We start from the raw sequence: 26,637 nt of genomic DNA, 5'->3' as shown, positions 1-26,637 counted from the left end.
TGATTTATTTTTATTATTATAAATATAATAATTATTAAAATGAATATCAGAAAACATTATATATACACATATATAACTTTTTTTTACAGTTTTTAAAGACATTCATACATGTTGACATGATTTATATGAATATATCTTATAAAATGCTTGGACAAATTTTAAGCATTTTAACATAAACCATAAAAATGATCATATAGGAATATTTTTATATAATAAAAATGTACATAATCTTTCAACATGGAACATAAGCTTTTCAATGGCATACACCCATAGTGATCCATTTAACTGTGTGTCAGTGAGTGCTGCTTTTTAAGAATGTGTCGAGTTAAAATTATATTTTCTGTAGTCGTAGATTAGTAGATTGATGCATTATATGTACAGATTATTTTTAAGATCATGAAAAAAAACAGTAATACTAAATATATTGAGTTGATGTCCATTTGGGTTTGAAATCGCATGTTTTTAATACTCATTAATAATTATACATGATTCAATAGGACAGTGGCCTCCAGCAGATTAGGAGATACCCCCCACTAGAGACTGTCTGCTCCTCAGATTAACAACCTTTCACATAATCTGGCCAATATAGCAGAAGCGGAAGTTGTCAAGGTTTGGTAAACTTCTATAGTGGTGCACAGAAACTACAACAAATGTCATTTTTGCTTTCCCATTTATCTTAATAGCGTCAGAAAACAATAGGAAAAAGCATTGAGAGATTGATTACATTGTTCAGAAGAGAGAAAGATGTCAAATTTGCCTCAGCCATCGTATTAGAAACACTTACGCAGCAGCGTTAACCAGTTTTCTGTCATTTAATGCCAAGGTAAGAAAGTACAGCATTATAAATGTACTTAAAAAAAAAAAAAAAAAGAAGGTAGATTTACTATGTTAAATACTGTGGAAATGCTTCATCACAGTCTTTGAAAAGGGCCCAAATCAACATCCTGGCAAAACCCTAGCATCACCATTGCGAATTTTGCACACGCAACTCTTACAGTCTCTTCAAAATTAAAAAAAAAAATAGCGTTTTAGAGTAAAAAGCTTACAGAATAAATACAACTGTTCTCTAATTCTCTGCATGATCAAAGAAAGCAGGATGACGGTTTGGTTGTGTGTGTGTGTGTTGCAGGCCGGAGATGGACACTGAGTGGACGTACATCAGAGAGCCAGTAGAGTCGAACTCTATGGTGCTCAAGGGTCTGATCCCTGACACAGAGTACCAGTTTGTCATCAGAGCCGTGAACGCACATGGGATCAGTCCTCCCAGTGCCATTAATAACCCTGTGCGCACACTCGGTAAGTTACAGCACTGGACATGACCTTAATGTTGCTGGTGCGCACTGTAGCCAATATTCCCTTGGTTTGTCCTTATAATATGTGTACAGTGGATAAAAGGGTCTAAATGACTACTTATGTGTGGTTTGCATGTTTTATAGTGTACTAGTTAGAGTTTGGATGCTCCTCACAGATTTAAGGAGTTTTTTTTTTTGTGCATCCTGGCTGGAAAGACCAGACTAATTAAATTAAGCATCTTAAAGCCTGCTCATTTTGGGGAAGACCCTCCTCAATGTCACACAAACACACATTTTGGAGGAAGCTTAAAGCTAGTTACCCGCCCCCAACCCTCCAGCAGACAGATTAAGAGCATAGACCCCCACACACACATTTACAGTCCAATCACATCAGATCACAGCAACTCATTCAGCTACACAGTTTCCAGAGAGCTTTGTCATAGTTCGCTTGGCGTCGGATTCCAACCAATTGGATTCACTCAAAAGTAACTGGATTAAGAGCACCTCACATGTAATTTTTAGGGTTGTGCGCCATTCAGAACTGAATTGGGCATGCCTTTTAACTCTTTCCCTTTTCCTTCATCTCCAGGCGTGTTCATATGTAAATTGCGCGAGCTTATTTAATCCATTAGATTGAAATATCTGAAAAAACCCACACATTACCCACCCATAGACCCTCCTCTTGAAGAAATCAGGACAGAAGTGGTTGAAAGTGGACAAAGGAGATGGATTAAAACACCAGGTGTAAACGGGAATGTGTCTCCATCCTCTACTTCTGATCCGATCGACCAAAACGCATCTTAAAGGATTAGTTCACTTTCAAAAAGAATTTTTTCCTGATAATTTACTCTCCAAGATAATTTACTCATCTTGGATTAAATGTCATCCAAGATATCCATGTCTTTCTTTCTTCAGTCGAAAAGAAATTAAGGTTTTTGAGGAAAACATTCCAGGATTTTTCTCCATTTAATGGACTTCAATGGCAACCAAATATTCCAATGTTCAAAGGTTCAAATGTCCGTCTCAGTGCAGCGTCAAAGTTTCTACACGATCCCAGTCGAGAAATAAGGGTCTTATCCGGCGAAACGATCGGCCATTTTCACACAAAAAAAACATTTTTTATATAATTTTTAACAACAAATGCCCATCATGTACCATCAGATGCGCCACACATTACGGCATCACGTTGGAAAGGTCACGCGTCACGTCATCTATCTGAGTTATTTGTCTGTGTACTCCGGTTCAAAAAGGTAGTGTAGGGCAAAAAACTCCATCTCATTTTCTCCTCCAACTTCAAAATCGTCCAACATCTTTGTTTAAATTTTTTTTATTAATATTTTTTTTAACGTGGCCTTTCCAACGTGATGACGTAATACGTGGCGCATCTCAGAGATTGTACAAGATTGTATTTTTTTTTTTTTTTTAATGGCCGATCGTTTCGCTAGATAAGACCCTTATTTCTCGACTGGGATCGTGTCGAGACTTTGAAGCTGCATTGAGATGGACATTTGAAACCTCTTTGAACATAGGGATAGATGGTTGCCATTGAAGTCGGGCCATTGATATCCCTCTCCCCTTTTTTCAGTGGAAGTCAATGGGCTGGTTACTCATGCGCTGTAACTGGCTGCTAGATATGATGTCACAAAGGTCTGTTCAATGTTAAGTCTGTGGGATTTTCTGCCTGATTTTTCACCCGTTGTGCAAACATCGTACGCCCGATCGCTTTAAAAGTCATAGCACACCTCTCCTCAATAAGGCACACAACATCTCATTCATGGGTCTACAGCAAATGTGGCAAGACGAGTTACGCACTGAAGTTTTTACGGAAACTTTTATAATAATAAGCACGTGAGATAGTAATGCTTCCACTAACACGTCAGATGTGTTTTGTGCATGAAATCATGATGATTTTCCCCCCTGCTAACTGTATTTATGAGGTCAAATGACAGAAGTATACGATCCCCTGCTTTAAAAACAGGTTCAATGGATGTAGGCAGTGGAGACTCTGACGTCTACATCTCAAACTCGGACAGGAAAGATGAGGACGGGTTTGAAATCGATGACTCCGATTATGACGTCTTCGTTGAGGAGGTGAGCGATCTTTCGTGATTTTAATGGGGTCATGAATTTAGAAATCAAATTTACATTGATATCTTGACATGTAAGAGGTCACTGTACAAGCCCAAAAACAGCTTTTATTGAAACCAAAGTCCCAAGATGACTCGTTTCAGATTTCGCCACATTACCTCTGCAGAAGAAAATCAACGCCTACTTCTACATCATTGCGTCTTTGGCACATTAGTGTACACGAGAAGGAGAAAAGAGAGATACAGGATCACTGGACTAAAAATACTATTACTTTCTAAAGGATCCTAATGCAAAGAATGGGGGAATGTCTTAGTGGAGCATTATTACCGTATTTTCCGGACTATAAGTCAAACTTTTTTTCATTGTTTGACTGGTCCTGCGACTTATAGTCAGGTGTGACTTATATATTAAAATGAATTCATACTGACTGAGATGAACCAAGAGAAAACATTACCGTCTACAGCCGCGAGAGGGCGCTCTAGTTAGCGGAGTTGTTCAGAAGCGACACAGAGGAAGAACTCAATGGATTCAGTGTTGAGGAATGAGATCACGGGAGCTTGGTGAACTTGCTCACCGGTAACTTGCTTGTTGGACTCGGTGGCTAATGTTAATTTAGCCTATTCAGCCTCCCAGGTATTTCTTTATGCTATTGTGTAACTGAATAACTTGCCTTTCCAGATGAAATGTCTGTTCTTGGTTTTGGATTTTGTGAAATAAATTTCTAAATAAATGCGGCTCATAGTCCAGTGCGACTTATATATGTTTTTTTCCTCTTCATGACGCATTTTTTGACTGGTGCGACTTATACTCCGGAACGACTTACGGTATAATACGGTAGTTCTGTACATTTCACTGTGGATTCTTTGGTAAATCAGTCGCAATTTCGGCGCAGGCTTTGCAAACAGACTTTTACTGTAATATATGGACCCGACAGTAATGACACAACATGTAAGTAACTGTGTTAATTCTAATGCCTGATCTGTGACCAGTGATTTATGATATGTAATGATTCATGTACAGTCAGACGTTCTTTGTCTCAAAATCGTTTATTGCTGTTTATGCATTAGTAAATCAAGCCAGTGACTAAACTGCCAGCTTCACATTGTTTCTCTTGGTAGCATGAAAATAATACGTTATTTAAATTGTGATTAAACAGAAAGCCTACAGAAAGCGATCAAAGAAGGCTCCCTTTATAATCACTGGAGCTGTCAATCACAGCGCGAGTTTATTAGTGACTCTCGCCAAAACTCCCGTTATAATCAAAGACGCTGTCTACACTGCACAATGAATCTCTTATTTACATCATGTTTGCAATGTTAGTTATGATGAAAGCATTCGTGAGAGTGCAATAATCGATGAGATCACTGCATTTACGTATATGCTAAACAGATTTTCGAGAGAGTTTCATGCGTAATACTTATTTCATATGCAAATATGTTAGCCAATCAAAGAAGTGGGTGTTAACACTGAAGTCAGAAGACACGCCCATTCAAACAGAGCGTTCAAATCAGAGGCTGAAATTTCTAAATTATAACCATTTTTGATGTAAAAATCATTGCACCTCAGGAAACATTATAAAATAAAACAGAAATGCAGTTCATGACCCCTTTAAAGAAACCTAAAACACATTGGAAGAGGCAAAACTCAGAAAATGTAATACACCTTTTCTATAAATACAACTGTATACACAATAGACAACATCTGGTCACTCAGAATGTGCTGTTATTAATTTTTCTGGCATTCATCTATGTGTTTTTTTGCAGATTAAGTTTCCTAACAGTAAGAAAGGCGGCAGGCGGTCTCAGCTACGCTCCCGCGTCGGGACTCCCGGTAACGGAAATGTTATTTATAGGATGCGTACACCTGCTTCCCAAAATATCACATCAACAACAACTATAACCATGACAACGGTCGCTAGCTCCGCCCCCAGGACAACCACCACACCCATTATACTGACAGGCGCCGCTCCTACTACGCCTCCTCCTGCGGTGCCATCTCCCAGTCCGTCAATGACGCCGTGGAAAGGGGAAAGAGCCCGGGTCTACGACGTGTCATGTGACGAGACGGTCTGCCCTCCTGACAGCTTCTGCATCAACGATTACGATACCGGCGGCTCTCGATGTCACTGCAACCTCGGTCGCCAGGGAGACCTCTGCTCAGAAGGTTAGTTAGTTCTGTCTGTTTCTGAGTGAAAATGTTCAGTAAATATTTGATGATATAGTTTAGTTAGATCACTAATGCGATTTCACTGTGGGCGGGGCTTCACAACACAAAAATTGTGCTGTAAGGGATTTTACCGTTTTGCTAACTTCCACCAGGCTTAATGGAATAGGTTCCCCAAAAATCAAAAATTGTCAGTATTTACTCACCCTCAAAACAGAAAAATCCAATTCAGAATATTTAAAAAGAAACTATAATAGTATATCAGTGATACTAAAAGAACAGCTGTAACAATTTAGCCCCTGTTTTGGAACAAGGGGTTAAAAAGTGAATTAAGCATATCTTTTAAATTCTAATTAAATTCAGAATAGCTAATTTATATTGAATGTAAAGAAGAAGAATTGAGAATTTTTTCAAAGAAATATTCAAATTTCAAAGATATTCAAAGAAATGTATATGCATGAAATGTGTGCAGTGCCACCTATAGAAATTAGCATTTAGTTGTGTATGTATATATATTTCATCATATTTATTAGTTAACTTTTGTCGACCAGGTTGGAACAGCGTTATTTTAGTATTTATTCTCTTGTAGTATTCATATTTTGAATGGCTTTTATTTTTATATTTTCAGTTTTTAATTTTAGTTTAAGGTTTAATAATTTAGTTTGGGCTTTTGTCATTTTTATTATTATTATTTTTAGTTAAATATTTCTATTTAGCCTTAATTTAGTTTTTTATTGTTTTTGTAGTAACCCCCATCTTGTTCCAAAACTGTTTGTTTCTTTATTCTGTGGAATATAAAATATTTTTTTTGTTCATACAATTGAAGAAGTCAGCTCCCCCTTAGGATGCGAGGGATGGATACACCTGTGTTTCCTCGATCATGACTCTTCTGGAAGCTTCCTCGTTCCTCGCGGTGCAATTAGAGAACTGAGATGTCCTTCAAGATGGCTGAGTACGAGGAAACGAGGAAGCATCAGTTTGAGTATTGAGAAGCACCCAGTGTTTTGCTGACTGGCTAAAAATGTGTGAACTGTGACCAGTGTTGCCAAGTCTGCAGTTTCCCTGTGGAATTGGGCTACTTTTACGCTTTTTTTTTTTTTTTTTTTTTTGTCCGTGGGTTGAAGCAACCCCAAAGTAACCAACACGTTTCTCCAAAAGTTTGATTAAATAAGATCAAGAACCTTAGAAATCTACTAAACGCTCTCTCAGATGCTTGAAGAATTTGTCTCGTTTCCCTGTTCATTTGCTTGTTTCCTCCATCTGTCTCTCTCTCGTCTTCTCTGAGGTCTGTTGGGAGTGTGTAAGCTTTGATAATGGCGGTTTGCATGTGCTGTTGTATATTCCCCTGGCATTTCTCTTTCTGTCTAACCTTTTCAGAGCGAGCTCAATAACATTTTTAAAACAAGTTGACTCCACAGATTAGATATTGCTTCATTGTTCTAAATCTCTCACAGTATTGCATACCAGTTTCAATATGTTTAAATGCAATATATAGAGTTTTGCTGAAAATGGCCATTTCTTGAAACCTATTCTAGTGAGCAGAACTAATTTTGAGTGTCAAAAGTAATATCATCTTGGGTAATAGAAGCCTAGTATATATATATATAATATATGCACTTATGCTTTCCATTAGTTCCAAACTTACACATGACATGCAGACAACAAATATGTAAATCGTAGTCATGATTTAACAATCAGTTTCCTTGACTTATTAACGTCAGCACATTTTACTAATTCGTTCTCTATAGTTTTAAGTGAATCGTGGCCACGATGTAATAATTTGTTCTAGTTTTAGTGATATCAATATATATATATATATATATATATGGTTGTGTTGTGATCTGTTTTTCTTTTAGTCCTAGTGGAGAAACATGGGCGATTTTAAATATGTATTTCTGGTAAAAGTGTCTTTTCTGACCCTTTATTTGTAGCACTAGCAAAATTTTGGCTGGAGTCAGTATTAATTTATTTTTCTTTGAAAGAAATGCATATTTTTCCAGCAAGGGTATGTTTAATTGATCAAAAGTAAAGACGTGTACAATTTCATAAAAGACATTTCAAATAATTGCTGTTCTTTTGAACTTTCTCTATTCATCAACGAATAATGAATTCCACTAAAGTATTAAGCAGCATGACAGGTTTCAACATTGCTAATAATCAGAAATGTTTCTTGAGCAGCAAATCATCATATCAGAGTGATTTCTGAAGGATCATGTGACACTGAAGACTGGAGTAATGATGCTGAAAATTCAGCTTTAATCACAGGAATAAAATACATTTTACAATATATATAAATACAAAACAGTCATCTAAATCTGAATAATATTTCACAATATTACCGACCCCAAACTTTCTAACAGTAGTGTAGGTGACCTTCAGTTTGGGTTTAATTAGGGTTTGTAAGGGTCATGTTGTAGCTCTGTGAATGTGACTGTACATGGCAGTAATGAACTATGGGATTTGTGCCCAAGAGATGAAACGCTCTGTAACCCCAACTCCGTCACAGAAGAAGATCCCGGGCCAGAAAGCGTGTCCAAACGGACTGAAAGAAACCATTTTCCATGACCTTCAGTCACAGTGTTTGGCTCTATAGACTCCCAAGTAATGTAACACAGTATGTGTATAATGTGCAAAAAGATTTCAAAGCTAATGTAACCACACATCTGTGTTCTGCAGGTCTGATGGTAAATTTCCCGAAGTTCTTTGGTTATTCTCACATGACGTTTGAACCCCTTAAAAACTCGTACCAGAGCTTCCAGATCAGCCTGGAGTTTAAGGTATAATCACACACACAGGCAGACTGAAGCGTTCGAGAGGTTTATGAGACCGGACTCTTATGAATCTCTGCTTTGACCTCTCAGGCGGAGGCTGAGGATGGATTGCTGTTGTATTGTGGAGAGAATGAACACGGTCGAGGAGATTTCACCTCTCTGGCCCTCGTACGGGGGAAACTACACTACAGGTATCTACAATTTTATTTGAGTCTTAATTATGGTGCTTGCAAACACTTTCATCTCCACAATTTTCTGATGTTACTTTTCAGTTCATGCAGATTTCAACCAAGCTTTGTTTTGTAGCTATTTTGCACCTTAGATGTGCTCTGTATTTGAAATAACTGTACTTCATACTTTAAAAAAGTAAAATTATACTTTGAAAACACCTTATTGACATATTACTAATATAATGTACATACTGTATATATCTAATATAATGTTCAGCATATATATATATATATATATATATATATATATAGGCTATATATATACATTCATACACACTTATATTAATATTTGCATACTGGATTGTGATCGTTTGTTGTTCTGACACTATTTGCTTGTATTGAATCATGATTGTTCTTTCCACTTATATCTATTCATCTATTAATATTAAGCTAAAACTATCATTTTTTCATTGTTTTACATACATTTAATTTTTTTTGCTTCCTTGCAAGTGCAAATTACACTTCTGCTATTGAGTCTCGATTCATTTCTTAATTTTTTTTAATTCTCTGAATTTACATGAATTATTAGTGATCTTGACTATCATGTGCGCAGGTTTAACTGCGGTACGGGGGCAACGCAGATCGTGAGTGACAGCTCCATTGTGATTGGTCGGTGGCACACTGTCACAATATTTAGAGACGGCATGAATGGCTGGCTACGATTAGATAACGACACACCGGTGTCAGGCCGTTCTCAGGTACGCATGCCTTAATACACAAACACAGCATACTGTGATATTCACACGTACACAACTGGTTTTGTGTCATACACTGCATTGACCAATCAGCATCCAGGGGCTGGTTGCTAGTCTTACAAGTTAGACATAAAAAAATAAGATCGTTCATAACCTTTAAAAAAAAATAAGTTACATAAAAACGTAGATTGGCCTATTTTGATGCCAAAAAGTAGCCCCTTGACTAACTGCTAGTGGGTCATACTAGATCTTAAGATGCTGTCTTAAAGGAACACGCCGACTTTTTGGGACTTTAGCTTCTTCACCGTATCCCCCAGAGTTAGATAAGTTCATACATACCCTTTTCATCTCCGTGTGTGCCGTAACTCGCTCCCACCGTTAGCCTAGCTTAGCACAAAGACTGGAGGTAAATGGCTCCAGCTAGCATACTGCTCCCAATAAGTGACAAAATAACGCCAACATTTTCCTATTTACATGTTGTGATTTGTATAGTCACAGCGTGTACAAATAACAAGGTCACATGAGACACAGCCATCTTCTAACCGTATACATACTGGGAACTATATTCTCAGAAGGCGAAGCACTGCTACTTCTGCGGAGTGTCCCTTATTGGGAGCAGTATGCTAGCTGGAGCCATTTACCTCCAGTCTTTGTGCTAAGCTAGGCTAGCGGTGGGTGCGTCAGACAGAGTTACGGCCCATACGGAGATGAAAAGGGTATGTATGGACTTATCTAACTCTGGGGGATACGGTGAAAAACCTAAAGTCCCAAAAGTCGGTGTGTTCCTTTAACATAATAGCTATGTTTATCCAACTGGCCCCAGGACTATAAAATGTATCTAACAACCACTTTTCTTTGTGTCTCTCTCTCTCTCTCTCTCTCTCTCAGGGTCAGTACACTAAAATAACATTCCGCACGCCTTTGTTTTTGGGCGGAGCTCCGAATGGCTATTGGCTGGTGAGGGCGGTGGGGACCAATCGTGGGTTTCAGGGTTGCATGCAGAGTTTGACGGTCAACAGTAAAGCCACTGACATCCGACCCTGGCCCAAAGGAAATGCACTGAGCGGAGCAGACATCGGTTAGTTTGAGAATAACTACAAGTGTCCTAATAAGTTTTTTTCAAATAAGTTTTTCTCAAATGTTTTGTTTAAAGTATGCTTGTTTATTTTTCTTTGGAATAAATATCACTTGCTTTGCTATTTTGATGAAAAGCTATCAATTAAGTCATAAATGTAAAATTAAAATGCATAATTAAAAAAATAATGGCAATCAAAATGAAAGACTTAAAAAGATTTTATTTGTTTACCTGCTTAAAATCTCAGGAGGTACAAGTAAATATTTTACACTAACATTCGAAACCCAAAAAAACATTATATGTTTATTCAGCAAGGATGCATTAAATTAATCAAAAGTGACAAGAATGCATCACTGGAATAAATTACATTAAAAAATATATTAACATAGAAAAAGTTATTTTAAATTGTAATAATATTTCTCTACAATAATGCTTTTACTGTATTTTTGATCAAATAAACACCCTTGCTGAGACTTTTTTTATTATAAAAAATGACTGACCCCAAACTTTATCTGTAGTGTCGTGATCTAATGCAATAATATATAGACATGTTTAAACGTCCACATACATTTAGGGATCACTGTATATGTGTTCAAAGCATCGTCCTCTCGCCTGTGTGTTTCAGGAGAGTGCAGCAACAGTGTGTGTGAGAAGGTCACCTGTGCTAATGGAGGAATCTGCTTTGCCAACCGAGCGGATGGCTTCATCTGCCTGTGTCCTCTGGGCTATAAGGGCTTCCTCTGTGAGGAGAGTGAGTCACTGACGCACACACACACACACACACACACACACACACACACACACACACACACACACACACACACACACACACACACACACACACACACACACACACACACACACATGGTTTTTAATGGAAAAAGTAAAACATTTCTGCATACTTTTCAAAAGAGTACTTCTTACAGAAATAATTAGGGCCCAAGCCTTGAAAAGGCGAAGGCCCTATTGTTTTTCTTAGGATTATTAGGGCCCAAGCCTTGAAAAGGCGAAGGCCCTATTGTTTTCCAAAGGATTATTCTTCTTTATTATTTATTATTTATTATTTATTATTATTATATTACTACCTTTTGGGCACTTTTGGGGGCCTTAACGTGCTCAAAAACTCTTGAAACTTTGCACAAATGTCAGAACCCGCGGCCATTAGAGCCGGACTGAAGCTGGGACCCGGGCGTGGCAGGGGGGCTCGACAGCGCCCCCTGGAACGCGGTCCGAAAACTTGGTCCATAAATCAAACACGCTTGCGTGTAATAATATGAAACTCGGTACACTTATAGATCTCATCGGTTCATATATCCTTCGTGCTCTGACTTTTTACCCCAGCCCAACAGGAAGTCGGCTATTTGGCGTAGTTTAAAAAACACATGCAATGGAATTTAAAATACTCCTCCTAGACGATTCAACCAATCACCACGAAACTCGGTGTGCATGAAGTCAAGACATGGAGGATGAAAAATTGCGAGGGGATTTTTGATATCTCGAACGGTTTGGCCGTGGCGAGGAAACGAATTTATGGCGAATATTGGAAACAGGAAGTGTGTTATAACATCCTCATACATTAATTGATCTTGATGAAACTTCAGCAGTGTGTTCGTTGTAAGAGGCCGATCACATGGATGTGACTATTGTGAGTCAAAGTTATAGCGCCACCAACTGGCAGCAGGAAGTGTGTCACTTTCAAAATGCTTTGAATTCACCCTCTTATTTTTACCCGATTTGCTTCAAACTTTATGTGTATAATGTAAACACACGGCAGATGTAGACCTGTGAAAGAATTATTGATATCTTAAATACTGTTGCCATGGCAACGCTTTAAACTGTTATATTCTTTTTGGGTGCATTTGAGGCTCTTAACATGCTTCAAATTGCATGAAACTCAACATGCATATCAGATTTATTAGGTACTAGGTATGTGTGAAGTTTCAGAAACGGGCGCGGTGGAGGGGCTCAGTAGCGCCACCTTTAGTCAAAAATGGGGTATTAGTTTTACCTACAGTAACAAAAATCGGTATCTATATTTATCTCCCCGAGCCGGACAACTTTCTAATTTACAGTCATTAGCTCCGACCAACAGGAAGTCAGATATTTTGGTTTGAATGTGATTTGATGGGAATTTTGCCAGTCTCTCTCAGTGTCTGTGTGTGTGAGAGAGGAGGGGGGCTTTATTTTAACCCTTTCTCTGCTGTGTGGGACTTCTCGGGCACTTTTGGGGCCCTTAACGTGCTCGAAAACTCTTGAAACTTTGCACACAGGTCAGAACCTGCGGCCATCAGGGCTGGGCTGAAGCTGGTACCCGGGCGTGGCAGGGGAGCTCAACAGCGCCCCCTTGAACGTGGTCCGAAAAACTTGGTCCATATATCAAACACGTTTGCATGTAATAATATGAAACTCGGTACACATATAGATTTAATCGGGCCGAACAACTTTCGTGCTCTAAGTTTTACGCCAGTCCAACAGGAAGTCGGCTATTATGGGCTGTATGAAAATGCATGCCCCTGGAATTTGATATACTCGTCCAAGAAAAATTATCCTATCGCCACCAAACTCGGTCAGCATGAAGTCAAGACATTGAGGACGCTAAATTGCGGACGGATTTTTGATAGCTCGAACGGTTTGGCCGTGGCGAGGAAACAAAATTATGGCGAGAAAAGAGAAACACGATGTGTTATAACATCTTCATACATTAATTGATCTTGATGAAACTTCAGCAGTGTGTTTGTTGTAAGAGGGCGATCACATGGATGTGACTATTGTGAGTCAAAGTTATAGCGCCACCAACTGGCAGCAGGAAGTGTGTTACTTTCAAGATACTTTTGACTAAAGTGGGGGGGTTATTTTTACCTACAGTCACAAAACTCGGTCTGTATATTGTGCTTATCGATCCGGACAACTTTCTCATTTACAGTCATTAGCTCCGACCAAAAGGAAGTCAGATATTTTGGTTTGAATGTGGTTTTGTCTCTCTCTGATTTGTTCCCCCTGCCATTCTCTCTCTGTGTGTGTGTGTGTGTGTGTGTGTGTGTGTGTGTGTGTGTGTGTGTGTGTGTGTGTGTGTGTGTGGGGAGGGAGGGAGGGAGGGCACACACACAGACAGCCCCCCCTTTTCTGTGTGTGTTTGGAGGGGAGCAGAAAGACTCACACTGATACAAGCTCTAAAGCAGACTTCTTCTCGACAGTCAAAGCGGGGTTACGTTATTGCCCGTCGTGCACAGGAACCCGAAAGGCAACGGGGTGGCGGCTTTTTATATATATATATATATATATATATATATATATATATATATATAAATAAATATAGCTGCAAGCAGCGATGGAGGGCCCAAGCCGGTGGCAGCGCCAGCCCGGTGCCTTTAGTGTAACTAAAGGCACCAGGGTGGCGGTGCCACCGGCTTGGGCCCGTAATCGCTGCTTGCAGCTATATTTATTTATATATATATATATATATATATATATATTTATTTATTATTCTTCTTCTTCTTCTTCTTCTTCTTTATTATTATTATTATTTTACTACCTTTTGGGCACTTTTGGGGGCCTTAACGTGCTCAAAAACTCTTGAAACTTTGCACAAATGTCAGAACCCGCGGCCATTAGAGCCGGACTGAAGCTGGGACCCGGGCGTGGCAGGGGGGCTCGGCAGCGCCCCCTGGAATGGGATTCAAAAACATGTCCATATATCAAACACGCTTGCATGTAATAATATGAAACTCGGTACACATATAGATCTCATCGGGCCGAACAACTTTCGTGCTCTAAGTTTTACGCCAGTCCAACAGGAAGTCGGCTATTATGGGCTGTATGGAAACGCATGTTCTGGCATTTGAAACACTTCTCCCAGAGAATTCATCCGATGACCACGAAACTCGGTGTGCATGAAGTCAAGACATGGAGGATGCTAAATTGCGGACGGATTTTTTATATCTCGAACGGTTTGGCCGTGGCGAGGAAACGAATTTATGATTAAAAAAGGATGCATAAAGTGTGTTATAACTTAGTTATAGTTTTACCTACAGTTACAAAACTCAGCGTGTGTTTTGATCTTATCAAGCCGAACAACTTTCTAATTTACAGTCATTAGCTCCGACCAACAGAAAGTCAGATATTGTGGTTTGAATGTGAATTGTGTCTCTCTCTGTCTCTCTGGCATTCTGTGTGTGTGTGTCTGTCTGTGTGGGGTGGGGAGGGGAGGGGGGGATCTGTGTATGTGTGTGTGTGTGAGGAGGGGGGCTAGTTTAGTTTAACCCTTTCTCTGCTGTGTGCAAAATCTCGGGCACTTTTGGGGCCCTTAACGTGCTCGAAAACTCTTGAAATTTTGCACACAGGTCAGAACCCGCGGCTGAAGCTGGTACCCGGGCGTGGCAGGGGGGCTCGACAGCGCCCCCTGGAATGGGATTCAAACACTTGTCCGTATATCAAACACGCTTGCATGTAATAATATGAAACTCGGTACACATTTAGATCTCATCGGGCCGAACAACTTTCGTGCTCTAAGTTTTACGCCAGCCCAACAGGAAGTCGGCTATTGTGGGTGGTATGAAAACGCATGCCCCTGGAATTTGATATACTCCTCCAAGAAATTTAATTTGATCTTCACCAAACTCGGTCAGCATGAAGTCAAGACATTGAGGATGCTAAATTGCGGACGGATTTTTGATATCTCGAACGGTTTGGCCGTGGCGAGGAAACAAATTTATGGCGAGAAAAGAGAAATACGATGTGTTATAACGTCTTCATACATTAATTGATCTTGATGAAACTTCAGCATTGTGCTCGCTGTAAGAGGCCCATCACATGGATGTAACTAATGTGAGTCAAAGTTATAGCGCCACCAACTGGCAGCAAGAAGTGTGTTACTTTCAAGATACTTTTGACTAAAGTGGTGGGGTTATTTTTACCTACAGTCACAAAACTCGGTCTGTATATTGTGCTTATCGATCCGGACAACTTTCTTATTTACAGTCATTAGCTCCGACCAACAGGAAGTCAGATATTTTGGTTTGAATGTGGTTTTGTCTCTCTCTGACAGAGTTCCCCCTGCCATTCTCTCTCTGTGTGTGTGTGTGTGTGTGTGGGGGGAGGGAGGGAGGGAGGGAGGGCACACTCACAGACAGCCCCCCCTTTTCTGTGTGTGTTTGGAGGGGAGCAGAAAGACTCACACTGATACAAGCTCTAAAGCAGACTTCTTCTCGACAGTCAAAGCGGGGTTACGTTATTTCCCGTCATGCACAGGAACCCGAAAGGCAACGGGGTGGCGGCTTTTTATATATATATATAAATATAGCTGCAAGCAGCGATGGAGGGCCCAAGCCGGTGGCAGCGCCAGCCCGGTGCCTTTAGTGTAACTAAAGGCACCGGGGTGGCGGTGCCACCGGCTTGGGCCCGTAATCGCTGCTTGCAGCTATATTATATTTTTGAGTTTTTGAGTATTTTTAAGTGCACTTTTTTAAGTGTGTTAAGAAATGGTCATTAAAATGTACCTCTCCATACTTTTACTACTCGACCTCAGCTCAGCTTTTGATACTGTCTGTCATAAACTCTTACTGAAGCGCCTCTCAGAGATTGATATCTCAGGAGCCGCGCTATCCTGGTTTTCCTCCTATCTGACAGACAGAAAATACTACATCACTATGCACAACTATAAATCTCCCACTGTCATTTTAAATCAGGGTGTTCCACAGGGATCAGTTCTCGGTCCACTACTGTTTATTATTTAAAATTACAATTTATTGTAATGGACAAATTATTCGCCGCCATGGTTTTCAATACCACTGTTATGCCGACAATATTCAGATATATATACCGCTTGCCGTCCGGACTCTATTCACCAGACTACATCACTATCCTCATGTATTGATGAATTAAAGACCTGGCTGAACTGCAACTTTCTCAGTTTGAATCTGACTAAAACAGAAATCTTAATTACTGGTCCACCATCTCTAACAAAAAAAATATAACTAATATTCCCACACTTGACCTTGAAGCTACATCCATTATTCCATCTGCCACTGTCAAAAACTTGGGTATCACTCTGGACCCTTCACTGACCTTCGACGCCTATATTAGTCAACTCTGTAAAGCTGCATTTTTTCAACTCCGCCGCATTGCCAAACTCCGTCCCTATGTCACCCCAAAAGACGCTGAATCGCTGGTACATGCGTTTATCACATCTCGCCTCGACTACTGTAATGTTCTTTTTTTCCGGACTACCAGCACACTCTATCTCACGTTTGCAATATATTCAAAACTCTGCCGCAAGACTGCTAACTTCCACTAAACGATCCGCTCATATCACTCCAATTCTGTTTGACCTCCACTGGCTACCCGTGTCTTCTCGTATTACTTACAAAATTATTTTGCTTACCTTTAAGTCACTCAATGGTCTTGCTCCTTCATATCTCTCTGATTTACTTTCTCCTTATATTCCCCCTCGACCTCTCCGATCTTCTGGCTGTGAACTCCTCTGTGAGCCGAGATTTCAGCTTTCATCCATGGGTGGCAGGTCTTTCTCAGTTATAGCCCCTAAGCTATGGAACTCTCTTCCACTGGCTCTTAGGACAACAACAACACTGCATGAATTTAAGTCTAAACTCAAAACCCATCTGTTTAAAAAATATGATCCGTCATGACATGTTTTCTTGACATGTTTTTCTTAACCAGTTTCCTTACGCACCATTAGTCTGTTGCACCAGACCTTTGCTTCAGCTGCCGATCTTCCATGCTCTCTGTAAATAGTCTTGTTATGTTTTTTGTTACTGTTTCTGTTTGTATTCCACTTGCAAACAGATATGCAATTGCAAACGCTCGTTTCTTAAACTGGGCAAATGTCTATTGTCCAAACGTATTGTTTGTTCTTTACTGTCATTGTGATGATTAATGTTGTTTTTATTTATTTTTTTTGACTATTGTTTCTGTTTACTACACTTGCACTGTGAAACGCAACTGCGATCGCTTGGACTGGGCAAATGTCTATTGTCCACTAATGTTTGAAATTATTGTTTGTTCTCTACTGTTATTGTGAAGCGTCCTTGAGCTTGGGAAAGGCGCTATATAAGTTAAACATATTATTATTATTATTATTACTCTATCTGCAAATATTTAGTTTTCTCCAAAAAAACATGCTTTGAGGATTTATAGTGCACATTCAATACAACTAACACACTTCTTTTTCACAAGAGAAGAAACGTAAACACCACAGTCGGAAATCACATACTACTCATCACATCACATACATGAAGGTGTATAGTATGAATGTAATCTGGACGTACTACATTCTCCATGTTGTCATTATCATGTGACCAACCAGTGTCTGTTACATCACTTCACTGCCATTCAGAAATCCTCTCCTGTGGCCTCATGGGATAGTAAAGTGTCCATCATATGCACACTTCAGAATCTCAGCTGAAGTAGTAGATCATCCGGGTACTTTTTGCTACTCTTTTATGAGTACTGTGAACTCTGACATACTAGTTTTGTCACATACTATTTTTCACCTACTATATAGTATGGAAGTATGTGATTTTGGATGCAGCCACTGACCTGACTTCCTATTTCTCCATGGTTCCAGGTTTCCTGTTGTCTCTACCCCAGTTTAACGAGAGCATGTTCTCGTACGCCAGCGCCCCCTGGCCTCAGCCCTCCCACAACTACCTGTCCTTCATGGAGTTTGAGGTGACCTTCCAGCCGACCAATCCCGACGGCACGCTGCTCTACACCGATGATGCCGCCAGCCGGGACTTCCTGTCAGTCAGCCTGGTGGGCGGATATGTGGAGTTTCGCTTCGACTGCGGCTCGGGTGTCAGTGTTATCAGGTCGAGTATACAGTGGAAATGCTGAACATTTGAGTCTCTTTACATTTTAGTAGATGACTGTGAATCCACAGGTGTCAAATATTGTGTAGGACCAGAAACTATATGTTTGCTTCTGTTGACAGGAGTGAAGAGGCCGTCGCTTTGGATGTGTGGCATGAGTTGCGTGTGTCTCGAACAGCAAAAAATGGCATTCTACAAGTAGACAACCAGAGACCGGTGGAAGGCATGGCAGAGGTGAAGAGATTTATATATCACTTTTTAAAAGTTTGGGGTTGGTACGTTAAATTTTTTTTTGGGATAAAATTCTCTTATGTTTACATTTATTTGATCAAAAATACAAAAAAACATTGTATAGTAATATTGTGAAATATTATTAAAAACAGTTGTGCTGTGGGTGATATTTTTTTTTTCATATATTTTGATTTTTTTAAATATATATTTTCGGAAACTTATAAAAACAAAATCCACAGGATTCTTGGATGAATAAAAGGTTCAAATTAACAGCTTTTATTTGAAATATAAATATTTTGTAACATGTCACTTTTGATCAATTGAATGTGAATCTCTAATTTAAAAACAATCTTACATAACTTTTTGGTAGTGTATTTCGTTTTAAAATGAATATATTCATATACCTTTACACATTTAGTTCCAATATACACATTTCGAACTGGACTTTTTCATAAATGTTTGTGTTTTATTTTATTTGGTTATTGCTTTAATGACAGACTTTAAACCTTTTAACACGTTTCATGTTGTATGGGTTATTGTGCACCAGATAATGACAACAAAATCTATTCTATCAGAAATAAATGTATTATACAAGGGATCTGAATGCTTTCTTAGGTTATTTTGTATGTATATATATTGTAATAATAATAGTAATCTCTCTCTTCTCGTTCTCAGGGTGCATTTACACAGATAAAGTGCAGTTCTCCTCTCTATATCGGAGGAGTTCCTAATTATGATATTACTAAGACGAGCGCTGGCGTCCTGAGACCCTTCAGTGGAACGGTTCAGAAGGTATTCGTTTAGACAGTAGATACTGGTAAAAGATACTACAAACACCCAAAGCCCCCTGACAACCACATACTGTAACAACGTTAACAAATAATCATGATTTTTATAAGCTTATAGCTTAAAAAGTAGCAACTGCAGTTAATTCAATATGAGACCGAAGATGTGTAGTTAGTGTTCAATGCTCCGATTAAAATTTAAGCTGCATCACAGGAGCTTTAAAGGGATAGTTCACCCAAAAGTGAAAATTGTGTCATCATTTACTCACTCTCATGTCATGCCGCTTTTATATGATGAACAGATTGAATTTAGGCTTTTATTCACCTTTAAATATTCATCAACTCACACATCAGTTGTGGTAAACGGAAAAAAGTTGTGTTTGACGTGTGAGAACCTGTCAGGTTTATTCTTGTTACGCATCACGTTTGAGCTTCAGCAAGAACCAATGAGGTTCGTTCTCGTGTTACGCATCATGTTTGAGCTTCAGCAAGAACCAATGAGGTTCATTCTCGTGTTACGCATCATGTTTGAGCTTCAGCAAGAACCAATCAGGTTCATTCTCGTGTTACGCATCATGTTTGAGCTTCAGCAAGAACCAATGAGGTTTGTTCTCGTGTTACGCATCACGTTTGAGCTTCAGCAAGAACCAATCAGGTTCATTCTCATGTTACGCATCATGTTTGAGCTTCAGCAAGAACCAATGAGGTTCATTCTCGTGTTACGCATCATGTTTGAGCTTCAGCAAGAACCAATCAGGTCCATTCCCGTGTTACGCATCATGTTTGAGCTTCAGCAAGAACCAATGAGGTTTGTTCTCGTGTTACGCATCACGTTTGAGCTTCAGCAAGAACCAATGAGGTTCATTCTCGTGTTACGCATCATGTTTGAGCTTCAGCAAGAACCAATCAGGTCCATTCCCGTGTTACGCATCATGTTTGAGCTTCAGCAAGAACCAATGAGGTTCATTCTCGTGTTACGCATCATGTTTGAGCTTCAGCAAGAACCAATGAGGTTTGTTCTCGTGTTACGCATCACGTTTGAGCTTCAGCAAGAACCAATGAGGTTCATTCTCGTGTTACGCATCATGTTTGAGCTTCAGCAAGATCCAATCAGGTTCATTCTCGTGTTACGCATCATGTTTGAGCTTCAGCAAGATCCAATCAGGTTCATTCTCGTGTTACGCATCACGTTTGAGCTTCAGCAAGAACCAATCAGGTTCATTCTCGTGTTACGCATCATGTTTGAGCTTCTGCAAGAACCAATCAGGTTCATTCTCGTGTTAAGCATCATGTTTGAGCTTCAGCAAGATCCAATCAGGTTCATTCTCGTGTTACGCATCACGTTTGAGCTTCAGCAAGAACCAATCAGGTTCATTCTCGTGTTACGCATCATGTTTAAGCTTCAGCAAGAACCAATCAGGTTCATTCCCGTGTTACGCATCATGTTTGAGCTTCTGCAAGAACCAATGAGGTTCGTTCTCGTGTTACGCATCATGTTTGAGCTTCTGCAAGAACCAATCAGGTTAATTCTCGTGTTACGCATCATATTTGAGCTTCAGCAAGAACCAATCAGGTTCATTCCCGTGTTACGCATCATGTTTGAGCTTCTGCAAGAACCAATGAGGTTCGTTCTCGTGTTACGCATCATGTTTGAGCTTCTGCAAGAACCAATGAGGTTCGTTCTCGTGTTACGCATCATGTTTGAGCTTCAGCAAGAACCAATGAGGTTTGTTCTCGTACGTCAAGCAAGTACTGTTAAGCGTCTTTTCATGGTCGCTGATCAATGTTTATTTGTGAACAAAAGCCTAAATTCAATGTGTTCATTGTATAAAGCGATCGAGTCTCTTTAGAAAATTTGGACTAAACCGCTCAATTCATATGGATTAGTTTTACGATCTCTTTAGGAACTTTTTGAAGCGTCAAAGTGGTAGCTGTCAATTGAGGGACAGAAAGCTCTCAGATTTCATCAAGAAAATCTTCATTTGTGTTCTGAGGATGAACGAGAAAGTCTTACAGGTTTGCAACGAGTAAATGATGACAGAATTTTCATTTTTAGGGCAACTAGCCCTTTAATGGTCAGAATCTGACGGTTTACTACTGTGTGTGTGATCCATGTGCAGACTTCATCTTAAGATGGTCAAATAATGTTCAGTGTTTCCTCCTGACCCAGATCTCTCTGAATGACCGCAGTGTAGAGCTGAACCCAGGGCAGGCTTTTGGGGTGAACGTGTTGAACGCAGCTCACCCATGCGTGGAGAACCCGTGTGCTAATGGGGGAACATGCAGACCCAAGTGGGACGGATACGACTGCGACTGTGCGCTTGGGTATGATGGGAAACACTGTCAGAAAGGTGAGAAAACACACACAACTCTAAAGCATACTGTATACGCTCATATAATAGCTTATTATTTAATCAGGCTTTTTTAAATACAAAATTAGAATAAAAGAATGCAAATAACTGTATGATGATAACTGAAAACAATGCAGACTACTTACTATAGCATACTCCATACTATTTCACATTGTATTATTAGTACAGCTTTGACATTGAACTCTCCAGGAGGGGGATTGAGCACTAACTGAACTTTCCTTAAGCAGTATACAGTACAGACTGTATTTTGAATTGGGCTTTAGACTGAGACGTTGCTTTGATATTCTTTGCAGACTTCTTCCATAACACTTCAAACCCTTTCTTAAGCTTCTTTTATTCTGTTTTGTGCTCTCACTGTGCAGAATGTGGGAATTATTGCTTAAACAGTAAGTGCAGAATGTCTCTCTTGTGTTTGCGGAGTAAGAATGGCTTTAGTGAATTTGTGATGTGTGCTGCCATCTAGTGGACGTTAAATAACTCGGCACTCTTTCGCTTGTGTTGTATCAGCCGTTACTGAATCTATAGAGATCCCTCAGTTCACTGGACGCAGCTATCTGACATATGACAACAGAGATATCCTCAAAAGGTAAAGTGCCTATGCTTTCACACTCGATAACTGCACTGCACGATATTCTTCATATGTTAAACCAGTCATAAGTCGCACGGGTATATTTGTGGCAATAGCAAACAAAACACTGTATGGGTCAAAATTATAATTTTTCTTTTATGCCAAAAATCATTAGGATTTTAAGTAAAGATCATGATCCATGAAGATATTTAGTAAATTTCCTACCTTGAATATATAAAAAATATATTTTTGTGAGTGAATGCAGCACAATCGCCAACAGAAATGCACAACTTTAAAGGAGATTTTCTCAATGTTTCGATTTTTTTGCACCTTCAGATTCCCGATTATCAAATAGTTGTATCTCAACCAAATATTGTCCTATCATAACAAACCATACATCAATGGGAAGCTTTTTTATTCAGATTTCAGATGATGTATAAATCTTAATTTTAAAAAAATTGACACATAAGACTGGTTTTGTGGTCCAGGGTCACATATGAAGTTTCTGTGCATACATGCATCCTAATATAATGTTGCATGTGTCTGCAGGATATCAGGTTCCAGAACAAACATGTTCATGCGTTTTAAGAGCACGTCCAAAGACGGTCTTTTACTATGGCGGGGGGACAGTCCAATGAGAGCCAACAGTGACTACCTGTCTCTCGGCCTTCAAGACGGAGCGCTCATTTTCAGGTATAACGACATGTCCGCTCGCGTCTGCGGGTTACATTCATGCATTTCTGCAGGCAATTTACAATAGAGCATCACCCTAACATCTCTTATTCTCCTTCCAGTTATAATCTTGGTAGTGGACCCGCCTCTGTGGTCATTAATGGCACGTTTAGTGATGGGAAATGGCACAGAGTGAAGGCTGTCAGGTCAGACATCATTATTCAGCATGTCTTTCTTTATAGACTGTCATATGTAGATGAATTTGAGGGAATTTGCACTATTTAAAAGGGCTGTAGCTTTACAGAGTTCATGTTTGTCTCTGTTTGAAGGGATGGCCAGTCTGGGAAACTAACTGTCGATGATTACGGAGCTAAAACCGGCAGATCTCCGGGTAAGATGAGACAGCTGAACATCAACGGTGACCTTTACATTGGTAAGAAGCAACACAAGCTAAGTGTAATGATAAAGATGAAATGAGTCAGCATGAAAAGGAAGTTCTGATGGTCTTCTCTTCCCTATTGTGAATTATATCCGAGTGAAAGGGATTCTCGAACAAGAAAAGATGTAGGGCGGGACTTGATATTGTACATAGGGAATTGATTGGATGGTTGTGGTTTGCTATTGGTGGATCTCATGTGATTGACAGGTTGCTCCGCCCTCACGCCAGTGAACACATCATCAGAGAAGAGATGATGCTGTGAGAGGGAGGGGAAGATGTTTTGATTAAAGATTATAAGGGGAACAAGAGTTATAAAAAACTAGTGATGAGCACAGATAAATCATTTATATATAATACATACTGCAATATTCCATCAAATACAAGAGTTTTCCATTTTGATGACTTAATTATACTGATAATAATGATATGTTAATTTAATATTGTGGATAATTTTTTTTTAATTACACTACTGGACAAAAAAATTATATTGAAAGAAAATAATGATTTTATTCAGAAATGATGCGTTAAATTGATCAAAAGTGACAGTACAGACAGCAAAAGATTACAAAAGATTTCTATTTCAAATAAATGCTGTTCTTTTGAACTTTCTAAAGAATCCTGAAAAAACTGTACCAAGATTTCCACAAAAATATAAAGCAGCACAACTGTTTTCAACATTGTTAATACTCATAAATGTTCCTTGAGTATTAAATCAGCATATAAGAATGATTTCTGAAGGATCATGTGACACTAAAGACTGGAGTAATGATGCTGAAAATTCAGGTTTGCATCACAGGAATACATTACATCTTCAAAATATATATTAATAGAATAGAAAAGAGTTATTTTAAATTGTAATATTTCATAGTTTTACTGTATTTTAATCAAATATTTAAGCCTTGGTGGTGAGCAATAACAAAAAAAATCTTGCTGACTCAAGCTTCTGAACAGCAGTGTATGCATGTGCGGGTATTTGTCTAGTTCTGGTGATTGTGATTTCAAATCTTTCACTTTGTCTGTCTCTCCAGGTGGGATGAAGGAGATTGCGTTGCACACTAACAGGCAGTACATGCGGGGTTTAGTGGGATGCATTTCTCATTTCACTCTCGCCACGGACTACCATCTGTCTCTGGTGGACGATGCAGCTGACGGCAAGAACATCAACACCTGCACCAACTGAACACCAGCTACAGATCAGCGAAACTCTTCAAAAATAACCACCACAACTTATGAATATCAGGAACAGCAGCTCACAAATATCACTGACTTCAGCTGAGAAGATCATCAATAAACTATAAGATAATTAAAGACCCAAACATTACCCTCCATCTGATGTGATGAAGATCCTGAATCCTCCGTTACACACCGACTCCTGCAATAACAGTCAGAGTTGGAGTTTTTGTTTAGCTTCAGCACTTTCACTGAATTAACTAAAAGGTTTTCAACCATGTCATTGAATCACGGTAAATATTATCTTATTCCATAAGTGAGCATGCAGATGTTTTTCAGAGGCTATTCATTCCTTATGCAAAATTTACAGCATATAATGACATACTTTTTTATTTTTCATATCTACAACTCTCCTGTTATGGCACTTATGAATCAGCAACCAATTCCTGTCAGGTGTATTTACATTGTTCCCTTCAAGAGCAATGGTTGGGGCAACTGTATTTTTGTTTATTGTTTGTTTGTTTTTTATCATTCATTTTGTATCAGTGTTTAGACTGCTGAATTAATAGATGAAGATTGATTCTGATGAATATAGCTTTTGAAGAGTCAGGCTGTCCTAGAGTAGCATATGTCTCTCTCTCTTCTGAGGTCAAATCTTTGCACTGTGAGTTTTTAGGCTGCTAGTGGTGGAAGGACAAAGTGATGTGATTTGTCTTTTGTATCAGAGGCTCTGCCGCTCTTTTCCTTCTAGCTACAAACTTTTATGAATCCCAAAGACTCTTTAGTAGCTGCTGTAGCTGTTTATTTTTTACTGTAGCTCTTTATTAAGTTAATGGATGTCTGCAAACAAAATGCATCTCTTAATTTTTTCTGCCTTGATGTTTAAAAAGCCTATCATTTTGCCATCAAAAATGTGACTTACTGATTTTATTCATAAAATAAAAAGAATGTCAGACACTTAATTTTTACGTGGGTGTATCTTTACATTTATTTTAAAGGCAATTAGCAGATGCTTGTATTACAGAGTTATCGAAGCCATAGTATGAATCTTTTCTAATTAAATCAGAACAGGAAATTGGGATGAAACCATTAAAACTACATATAGCCTGCCCTAATGTTGTTGTAATTATATGTTTATATGTTTTTATAAACATATAAAAATATGTTAGTGCCATTGTTTTGTCTCAAGTTTTTTTTTTTTTTTTTTTAAGGCACGTTTATAAAAGCTACTTAAATATCCTAATTAAACTAAGGCCTAATCCTGGCTTAATCTAAGCCCTGTCTGGAATATATATATATATATATATATATATATATTAAAACTGTTATAATATTTGTAGCAAATTTGCTCAAGGGAAATATGAATATTTAATAATTAATTATAAATATCTGTCTTATACTGTCTTTTGTACTGTATACTGCTTAATGCGTGCTTTATGATAGAATTATTAGATATGTACCCTTTTCCTACTCAGTTGTATAATTACTTGAGTTCCCTATGTGATCATACGTTCCTTTATAATGTTATAGTGAATTAATATTTTAGTATTACTCGCATATACCATTCTTAACTACAAATTTGTATTTTGATGACCTACACGATAGTATATAGTATATTTGTATACCTATGCATGCAACATATTAGTATTTAGCCTATCCATCAACGGCCAATCCAGTTACATATCGTCACCTTCCTAAAATAATTGGTGAAAATAAATCCTTAAATAAAAGAAGGTGACGATATGCAAAATACCATGCTTAAAACAAAGGGTTGTAAACTTTCCCTCCGAAAACTTTACCAAAACTTTACCAGGGCTGCAGGCCTCAACACATCAAGCATCTTCCTCGATCATAACAGAGTCAAACTAACACCGCAAGTTCCTCATGATTTCTTCGTTCAACGTGGAAGAAATTGATTGCAACTTCAGCACCATCAGACCGAACCATCAAGACTTTCTCCAATCCTGAGTCTTAAGAGGTTTAGTATAACACAGACCCCTTGCTTACAAGGTGCTTTGAAATAAGAAACAATAGGTTACTGTCGTAACCCCGGTTCTCTGAAACATCGAGTGGAGAGATCCACCTATGGGAAGGGCATCCTTACCTGACCTCTGCAGAAGCATCCAATTGCACCAAGTCTGGCTAGACAGACAGAAGCGCGCAGCCAATGCCAGGTAAGGCCCCGCCCCCTTACCTAGTGGCATATAACGCCTGCAAGCGCTGCTATTCTCCAGTAAGTATATTCGCTTCTCGTGCGGCA

The 26,637-nt window shown here is 38.9% G+C and overlaps 2 protein-coding genes across 5 annotated transcripts in view; one reads left to right on the top strand and one right to left on the bottom strand.

Moving 5' to 3' along the window:
* Positions 1–25,339, top strand: part of egflam (EGF-like, fibronectin type III and laminin G domains) — a 37,175-nt gene extending 11,836 nt beyond the window's left edge. The window contains exons 7-25 of one of the 3 annotated variants that reach the window (XM_079607104.1): positions 1,130–1,296; positions 3,271–3,383; positions 5,144–5,210; positions 5,299–5,543; positions 8,220–8,320; positions 8,405–8,505; positions 9,098–9,242; positions 10,128–10,317; positions 10,940–11,065; positions 17,897–18,140; positions 18,263–18,374; positions 19,047–19,163; positions 21,327–21,507; positions 21,891–21,914; positions 22,036–22,114; positions 22,646–22,789; positions 22,891–22,974; positions 23,098–23,201; positions 24,236–25,339. In XM_079607104.1, the coding sequence (XP_079463230.1) occupies positions 5,390–5,543; positions 8,220–8,320; positions 8,405–8,505; positions 9,098–9,242; positions 10,128–10,317; positions 10,940–11,065; positions 17,897–18,140; positions 18,263–18,374; positions 19,047–19,163; positions 21,327–21,507; positions 21,891–21,914; positions 22,036–22,114; positions 22,646–22,789; positions 22,891–22,974; positions 23,098–23,201; positions 24,236–24,387 (2,058 nt within the window). In that variant the 5' untranslated portion in view covers positions 1,130–1,296; positions 3,271–3,383; positions 5,144–5,210; positions 5,299–5,389 and the 3' untranslated portion in view covers positions 24,388–25,339. Of the gene's footprint in view, positions 1–1,129; positions 1,297–3,270; positions 3,384–5,143; positions 5,544–8,219; positions 8,321–8,404; positions 8,506–9,097; positions 9,243–10,127; positions 10,318–10,939; positions 11,066–17,896; positions 18,141–18,262; positions 18,375–19,046; positions 19,164–21,326; positions 21,508–21,890; positions 21,915–22,035; positions 22,115–22,645; positions 22,790–22,890; positions 22,975–23,097; positions 23,202–24,235 lie in introns of all 3 variants that reach the window. The other 2 variants (XM_079607102.1, XM_079607103.1) reach the window with 2 other exon arrangements.
* The window catches only part of osmr (oncostatin M receptor), a 599,178-nt gene that overhangs the window by 459,953 nt on the left and 112,588 nt on the right, over positions 1–26,637 (bottom strand). The window lies entirely within an intron of this gene.

This window comes from Phoxinus phoxinus, assembly GCF_949152265.1.
Source record: "Phoxinus phoxinus genome assembly, chromosome: 3".
In the NCBI taxonomy this organism is placed as follows: domain Eukaryota; kingdom Metazoa; phylum Chordata; class Actinopteri; order Cypriniformes; family Leuciscidae; genus Phoxinus; species Phoxinus phoxinus.
The sequence above is the reverse complement of the archived record's forward strand: the minus strand, read 5'-3'. Positions and strand labels throughout refer to the sequence as shown.